The sequence below is a fragment of the Calliphora vicina genome, chromosome 5, assembly GCF_958450345.1.
Source record: "Calliphora vicina chromosome 5, idCalVici1.1, whole genome shotgun sequence".
In the NCBI taxonomy this organism is placed as follows: Eukaryota; Metazoa; Arthropoda; class Insecta; order Diptera; family Calliphoridae; genus Calliphora; species Calliphora vicina.
The window spans coordinates 88,103,457-88,112,726 of record NC_088784.1 but is presented as its reverse complement, the minus strand read 5'-3'; the positions used below and the strand labels follow the sequence as shown (position 1 = coordinate 88,112,726).

The window sequence follows — 9,270 nt, the reverse complement described above, 5'->3', positions numbered from 1 at the left end:
TTATGACAAGAGCTACAATTTTGCTTCAGAGAATAAATCAAAATTCCGAACTGTTTGCAAGATATGAGCCTGAGAAAATTATCACTTTTTTGCAAAAATTACACCTAAGCTCCAAATCATAAAAAAGTGCATGACTCTGGGCAAAACTGGGAGACACGGGTCTTTTATCATGTAGTGTTGTCCGTATATTTTTTTATTTCCATGACTAATTACACACTGTGTAATTAACCCACATATGTTTCATTTCATGAACAAAACCCTAGCATTATTTGTAAAAATTCTGGATGTTGCAACATCCATGTTGCCTTCAACATTTCATTTAATTATTTACAAACATCAAAGTATTATTTCCAGCTATTCATAATAAATTAAATCCTTATATATTAATTGAATTCGTCATAGAAACGATAATGTTTTCACATACTTGCCTACATACAAAGAGTTGTTTAATTTCTTTTTAGAAAACAATTAATTTTTAACAATATTATTTAAAATTAATATAAAGAGTACTAATTTTATGACCTTTTGTTTCTTATAAAGAATGTTTATAATTTTTATGCGGAAATTTAAGAATTTAAATATTTCCAGTTAACTAAACAAAAATGTGTACAGCAATTACTCAAGAGAAATTTAAGTAATTTTAGAGAAATTTGCATAAATTACCTTTACTTCACTTTAATTTAGATTTAATTTTCTCTTCATGGTTTATTTAACTATTTACCACATGTAATTCTTTATTATTAGTCTTAGTTTATTTACAACATCAAACAAATCCTTAACTACAATTCAATTAGTTCAATAAATAATTGATTTTAGCTAATTTAGTATTCAAAGTTTGTTTGCTACATTTTACTTTCATTAGTTACTACGATCTTTATACGGCTGATTACAATTATTATGATTATTTCAAACCGCAAAAAAAAGCAAATGGAAAAAACTTTTACCATTTATTTTGCAGGCTAAAATTTCCAAATGTACACTTTATCCAGGCAGTGTTTTAATCTGGCTTAAATACATAAGACAAACACATGTAAAAGTTTTTTTTTATAAATAAAGCTACTTAGCCAAGCAGTTTATATTTGTGCACTTTTCAATTATTTATTCCAGCACATCTAAAAATAAACCTAAATGAAGTTGTTTTGTATACTTTGTGTTAAAAAATACCCTGCAAAATCGACAATGGTGTTGATTCTGAATCTATTAATTAGATTAGAGCATAAGAAATGGTAGACTATAACACGTCTACCTTTTCTTATGCCCTATTCTTCTTAATAAAAACTCTTGAAATTATAAACGAAATGCCACTAATGGTGGAATAAAATTACATGTTCAATTCATACATACATACATATATTTATATTTATAAATCGTTTTTTTTACATTTTTTATATTTATTTCGATTAAATTTGATATTGTCTACAAGTATATCAAAAAGTATAGCATACTCTTTGGCTGCTTCATTAATGTATTACATTACTACGTATCCGTATGAGTAATGTTATAATTGCATAGTATTTCACAAAGTATAGCATACTTTTCGGCTGCTTTATTAATGTATTGCATTACTACGTAAGCGTATGAGTAATATTATTGTAATAATGAAAAGTACTGCAAGGACTGTTTGAAAATCGGTACATTAATAGAGATTGAGATAGGCTTTAAAAATATTGTACCAATACATGTGAGATTTTATCTGAAACAGCCTAGTGTAGTTGTAGTTTGTTATTTTGTCTGTGTATTTATTGTCATAAAATAATGAAGTTATAATTTTTACAAAATTCACCTAAAATTAATTTCTAATATTCAAACCTTTCAACTTCCTTTAACAAATCCAAAAAATATTTAAACACACCCATTTTTTTGCAAGTTTGCTTGCATTTTTTTTTTAAATATGTAGAAGAAGTTTTATTTAAAATTTGTTTACAAATATTTAATGAATTTTTATATAAATTATGATATTATTGCATGTGTTAATGTTACTTTTAAAGATAATTTGTTCGTGTGGACTAGATAAAACAAAACAATTACAAATATTGGAGGGATTCTTTAAGAGGGTTGTTGAAGATAAAAAATATAACAAAAATTAAAATCATATAAATCTTAAACAAATTTTCTTTTGTGTTTTCCTTTCTTCCTCTTATCAGAGATAATACAGGAAAAATTAAAGTTTCATATTTCTTAAATAAGTAAAAATGTGTAACAAGCAAAACAATATAAATGAAATAAACAAAAACAATGAAATAATAATAATAATAATCTGAAGACGTCAAGTTGTTGTTAAAGTGCATTTAGAAAACTTGCACACGATGATTCTCACGATCGCAAACCAATATATTGCCATTGGACATAATGGCCACACCTTCGAGACCTTTGAATTCAGAATCGCCTGAACCCCAAGAACCGAATGTCTTTAGGAAACTGCCATCAGGATTGAAAATCTGTATGCGATTGTTGCCAGAGTCGGCCACAAAAATATAACCTTGATCATCCACCGCAACACCTCTGTAATTTAAAAAAAAACATAAGTATTAAAGCATTTAATTTTTAAAATATTTGTTTTACCTGGGAAATTTAAATTGTCCATCATCTGAACCTTCACCACCAAATGTTGACAAAACTTTGCCATTGACATCGAATATCTAAGAAAAACATAGAGAAACAAAGCATAAGAGATGAGTTTGTTTGATATTAGAAAATCTATTTTAATTAAATTAAACTACCAAAAATGTTCATTGTCTATATGTATTATAACTGATGAGGTGGATGGGTGTTCTATGGTTTGAACAATGTAATATTTAGTTTGTTAATTGAATGTTGTCTTTTTTGTCTTTCTTGTGCTTTTCTTGATAGATATTACATTGCATACACACACATACTGATATTGAAACCTATTTTGGACGGTAAATTGGGACTGCACCATTTCTGATGAAACCAACTTTATTTTTCCAAACATGTATCTTGATTATTTTAATTTTGAAACTCATTTAAATGTGTCTATAGAGACATTTCAACTTGGTTTCTACTTCGTACCATATGGAGAAGGGAACTAACACAAAATCTCTCACTTGACTAGTTACACAGCGATAGGGAACGGTTCTAGATCTAAACCTTATATGAAGAGGACCTGTCACTTTAATATGGTGATGTCCTAGCTGTGGGGTAAATTCCACCTTATATGCACTCTGTTACAGGTGCCGCAACTCACACAAAAGCACTTGTTTTAGTTTTCAATATTATAATACTGGTCATACAAATTTGTTAAAAATAATTTATTATATTGTTACGTATTTGCATAAGCGATTTGAATTTAACGGTCTGTAATGATTGCCTGCAACAAACATCATCTTTATAAACATGTCCGTCAGTAGAAGTTTCTACTTATAAACAATATTGATAGCAAGCGTTTATTAGCTTTATATTGAAAACTCTAGAATTTGAATATTCCAGTTTTGTCCGTAAAGAACAATCATGATGCTACTCGAAGAGGGCGCGCACAGTGGTATAGAAAAAAAGAGGGAAATTACTTCTAAACCCTTAGTCCAATTTGAATTAAATTTGACATGTGCAAAGAAGAAGTCTTTTCGAGTTTCGGTTTTGTAGTTTGACCGCATGGGCTCCCCAGGGGTGCGGCCAAGGGTCCCCAAATTGGGACACCCCGGGCATATTAAATTTTTAAAATTATCATATTTCTTCGTCTCTGTTCCAATTTCAAAAACATTACACACATACAATCTCCTCTCCTCTAAATGTTCCCAAAAAAAAGAACTGTTCACGACCGATTTGAATTTAAAAATTTTAAAAAATACGATTTTCGCTAGTTTTTTTTAAAAAAAGAACTTTTTTCTTTTTAAGTTATCTAAAAAAATTTTAAGAAGATGTATTGAGGATTTGTACATTTTGAAAAGCTAACTTTGTAATAAATATTTAAAATGAAAACAAATTTGAAAATTATTGATACCGAGGAGACCAGGTCCATCTAAAAAACGCCTATTTTTTTATGTAAAATTCAAATTTATAGTAAGCCATTTTTGATTGCCCAATATGTTTTTAATTATTTTGTAAATGTCACAGAATTCCATTCCAATCGAAAGTGGAATTAATTCCGTATTTTGCTTCTTCAGAAAAAGTAAAATGAAATTTTCTTGCGGAATGAAACCACTTTCAGTTTTCAAAGTGGAATTGATATTTCTTTATAATTATGTATTTATTTTTCTAAAATTTTTAATCAATTTCTGTACCAAAAACCTTACTTTTGTTTTAATATTAAAAACGGTGTAAAATTAAAATCACAAATACAGAATTATTAAACATTTTTGGAATTAATAAATTACACGGAATCTAAAGAACCTAAAACGAAATCGATTGGAATGAAAACTACGGAATTGAAACCATTCCGAACAAATTGTGTGACAGGTCTGATTATAGCCAAAAAACTAAAAATCCCATATTTGGAATTTTTCAAAACTTTTTTGCTAATTCCGGAATTTGTGATAACAAATTAAGAAATTTGTTTCTATTTTTCTATTTCAAATAGAACAAGTAAGAGAGCTATATTCGGCTGTGCCGAATCTTATATACCCTTCAACAAATTATACTTCAAAATACAAATTTTAAATATTTTTAGGTAAACAAAAAACATTTTTTTTTTCAAAGTTGTTTTTTTATTTTTTTTCGATTTGTTATTTTAATTTTTTTTTTTAAATTTAAGAAAAAAATTTTAGTTTTAAATTTAAAATTTTTTTTAAATTTTAAAAACAAATTTTTCTTTTAAATTAAAAAATTTTGAAAAATTTTTTTTTCGAATTGGTATTTTAAAATTTTGTAAATTTAAAAAAAAAATTTTGTTTTTTAAATTTAAAAAAAAAAAATTTTGTTTTTTAAATTTTTTTTCGGGTTAAAAAATATTTTTTTCCGATTTTGACCTATTGTAGGTCACACTTACTATGGTCTTATATACGTCGTTGCAAAGGTATATTGTGTATATTAATGACTTATTAATCCAGATATAGGTCAAAAATAGGTCAAAAATCGAGGTTGTCCTGGTTTTTTCCTCACATCTCAGCCATTTGTGGACCGATTTTGCTGATTTTAAATAGGAAACTTCTCGAAAACATGTCTGACTAAATTATTGAAGATTTGGATACCGAAAATATCTGGGGTCTTCAGAAAATTGATTTCAACAGACAGACAGACGGACATGGCTAAATCGACTCCGCTATCTAAAAGGATCCAGAATAAATATAATTTATAGGGTCGGAAAATTATATTGTGGAAATTACAAACGGAATGACAAACTTATATAAAGTGGTTGCAAAACAATGGAAACTTTTCCAAATATTCCATATGTTGCCCAAAATTTAAAATATTTTTTTGTTAAAATAAAACTTTTTTTTAGTATTTTACTTGTATAGTTTTATTTATATAAATTAACTGAAAAACAAACAACATAATTAATTGTATTCTGAAAAAAGGGAACTATTTCGCTACTGACAAAACAATGGAAACTTTTAAACTTCTGCAAGAAAGAAATGTAAAACGAAAATAATATTTAAAAGAACGATGTAAAAAGCTCCTCTTTACAGTTATTTTATTTTATTTTATTTTTAAAATTCTGGTAATTTTCCACAATTTCTTTTTCTAAGTTTTTCGCATAATGGCTTTTTTTCAAAGTTAACGAAAATGGCTAAAGTTAAGCTTTGTGAAGACTTAAAAAATAAAATAATTAACGATTTTAAAGCTGGTTTAAAACAAAAAAGTATCTGTGACAAATATTCAATAAATAAATCAGCAGTTTCAAAAATTATAAAGAAATTTCGTGAGACCGGTTCTGTAAAAACTCAACATTTAGGTGGAAGACCTGGTAAGACTACTCCTAGACAAAATAATTTAATAGCGAGAGAGTTCAAGAAATTCCCAAAAAATAACTCCTCGACAGGTTGTTAATAGCATAAAATTAGAAATAAGTACCCGAAGTTAGTCGCAGGGCAAATGAGGCTGGTCTTGGTTGCTATCGTCCTGTTAAAAAAACATTTATTTCTAAAAAGAACCATTCTTCTAGGGATCATTTAAAGTGGTCGATACAGAAATGGAATCCTGTCCTCTTTTCCGACGAATCCAAATACAATTTAAGAGGCAGTGATGGGAGAATATTTGTAAGACGACCAAAGGGAAAATGATTAGATCCAAAGTACACAAATAAGACTGTAAAGTTTGGCGGTGGCAATATTATGGTATGGGGATGTTTTTCAGGGCAAGGTATGAGCCCAATTCATATTATAAAAGACACCATGTCAGGTATAGCATACATATTAAACGATGTTATGTATCCATACGCTGAGGAAAATATGCCCCTAGTTTGGAGATTCCAACAAGACAACGACCCGAAACACACCTCTAGGGAGGTAGCCGAGTGGTTACAATCCAACGAGGTACGTGTTTTGAAGTGGCCTGCCCAATCGCCAGATCTCAATCCCATAGAAAATCTATGGGAAATTGTAGATCGCAAAATAAGGACCCAAAATTACACCAGAAAGGAAGATTTATCGGAGGCAGTTATAAGAGAATGGCAAAATATTTCAAAGGAGACCATTGACTCTTTAATTGGTTCAATGCATCGTCGATGTGTAGCAGTTATAAAAAATAAGGGATACCCAACAAAATATTGAGTTATTGCAAAGTTTAGACCATATTTGTTAAAAATAATACCTAAGTTTCCATTGTTTTGTCAATGCCGTAATAAAGAAATCTTTTAATTTTGTTTTCTCATTTTTAGAATTCAATTAATTATGTCCTTTGTTTTTTTGTTAAATTAAGTTAATAAAAGTATACAAATAAAATATTACAAAATTGTTAAAATTTTTTAAAAAATTATTTCAGATTTTAGGCCACTAATGAAATATTTGGAAAAGTTTCCATTGTTTTGTCAACCACTTTATACCTTCTCACGAAGGTGAAGGGTAAAAAAATCTATATAACTGTAAAATTTCTTTTAAAATTATTCATAAATCAAAATTTAATTTCAATTTGAAAAATGTGTATCTTCGCAAAATCCTAATAAAAATCAATGGTGCTATCCGTTACCAGGTACAATTATTAGAGAGAGTTTTCAATGTTCACCCCTGAAACGTCAAAATATGTATTCAATCACTTCACTTTTTTTAATTTGTTGCCACGATATTTTATAAATTTTTAACGTTTTAATTCAAATTCGTATACACTTATCTATCCCGAAAATATCTGGGGTCTTCAGAAAATTGATTTCAACAGATAGACAGACGGACATGGCTAAATCGACTCCGCTATATAAAAGGATCCACAATAAATATACTTTATAGGGTCGGAAAATTATATTGTGGAAATTACAAACGGAATGACAAACTTATATAAAGTGGTTGCCAAAACAATGGAAACTTTATTTGAATATTTGAATATAGTCTTTCTTCAAATATAAATTGAATTTTTTGTATAAAAAATTAAAATTTAATTAATTTTTTTAGACATTTCCTTTTTATATTTTTTTCATTTTCCTTTGTTTGATGTTATAGGGAATGTATAATTGAGAACACACTTTCTAATAATTGTACCTTGCTTGTTCTGCCATGATAAAAATCATTCTTCATTATTTTTCAAAAAATTATTCCATGAATTTACTAATTGTCAAAAGTTATATATGGCTTTGAAAATTATATAAAATTTCCTATCCATTGATATATAACATGTCTTCCTTATATTATTTAGGTGGCAAATTAACTAGTCCAATTCACAATCGGTGTCGTAGCGTTGTATATATTAAAATTCCTTTTTAATTTCCCTACACAAATGGTGTAATTTTGTTCTACTATCTAAGTGTTATGCAAAGATTCAATGTCTCAAACACTCTCAATTATATTTTTATAGCCACTACTAAAAATATAAAGTATAGCGATATCCTCAAAGCGTTTGAAACACAGTTCATCACAGTTCCTTTTCGTTCTTTCCATTGAAAGTAATCCAAACTGGAACAAGTGATAGATCGAAATGTATGTTAAACTGTATACTTCCTCAAAGACCCTGCTTAAATACATGGATCTAAAATGGACCTTAGAATATAAACTCATATTTAGTACTGGGTATATAAGATTCGGCACCATCCAATAAATATTACATTATTACCTAGTTACCCTAACATGCCCTGCCCCTTCTTTTCAATAAAAAAGCTCTTACAAATGAAATTTTAATACATAATAAGAAAAAAAACCAACAGAAAAATATAAAACCAAATCACACCCAAATTACATCATTGCAGCAATGTAGAGAGATAGATAGATGCTGGTTTTAGTATGTAAAAAAATTTTTTTTGGCACAACTATGCCAATACAAACAAATGAAACAAATAATAAAAAAAAATTGCTAAAAAGTAAAAAAAATAAAAATAATAGAAATTTGATTCAATGAAGTGTAAAATTACCTGAATTCTGTGGTTATTCGAATCGGAAACAATAACACGATTCGTATTCGATACAGCAATATAATGTGGATGTTCAAGTTGCCCTTCACCACGACCGCAAGTGCCAAATTTACCAACAAATGAACCATCCGATTGGAAAACCTTAAATAAAATAATAAAATAAATTATTCTCATACAAAATACAAAATAAATATAATACTTAATGCAGAACAAATATCTATAATATATTCAATTTAGATAAAGAAACCTCATATATATAGTAAGTATACATAAAAATTTGCACAGTTAACAAATATTTTACTTTAGATTTTTTTCATTTTTCATACAATGCCATTTTTTTTATCCTTAAATTGGATTATAAAGGCATAATCCAAATATGAGGAAAAAAAAGGGTTTTATTTAAAGAGAATATGTAGAATTAGTTGTATATGTAGTTTTGGGTTTTTGTGTAAATGTAGCAATAATAAGAAGCACAATATAAAAAAGATTTAACAAATTAGGAAGTAGTGTAGTACCACAATTATTTTTGGGTTTTCTAAGATGTATAATCAATTAGGTCAGTGTTTGTAAAATTGTTTAACCTTAAACAAACTATCCATATTTATAAGAATCTCTAGCATTGGGAGAATTGATTGGGAGATTTGATCAAAACGGATATGACATCTCAGATTTCTATCATATTTACAAAAGTTATTATCAGAGACGGAAAACAACGGATCCACTTTTATTTTTATGGGAAATTCACTCATTTAACCACTTATGATAATCACTGAGATAACATTGTTGATTAAAAATTTGAAAACAATGTTATTTACAAAAATGTA

At 27.9% G+C, this 9,270-nt stretch overlaps 1 protein-coding gene across 5 annotated transcripts in view; it reads right to left on the bottom strand.

Annotated features, from left to right (window-relative positions):
• Positions 1–1,877: 1,877 nt before the first annotated feature.
• The window catches only part of tn (thin), a 167,231-nt gene continuing 159,838 nt past the window's right edge, over positions 1,878–9,270 (bottom strand). For all 5 annotated transcript variants that reach the window (XM_065511546.1, XM_065511545.1, XM_065511547.1 and 2 more), the window contains 3 exons: positions 8,447–8,587; positions 2,563–2,639; positions 1,878–2,502 (listed from right to left, as the gene is read on the bottom strand). In XM_065511546.1, coding sequence (XP_065367618.1) covers positions 2,289–2,502; positions 2,563–2,639; positions 8,447–8,587 — 432 coding nt within the window. In that variant the 3' untranslated portion in view covers positions 1,878–2,288. The remainder of the gene's footprint in view (positions 2,503–2,562; positions 2,640–8,446; positions 8,588–9,270) is intronic.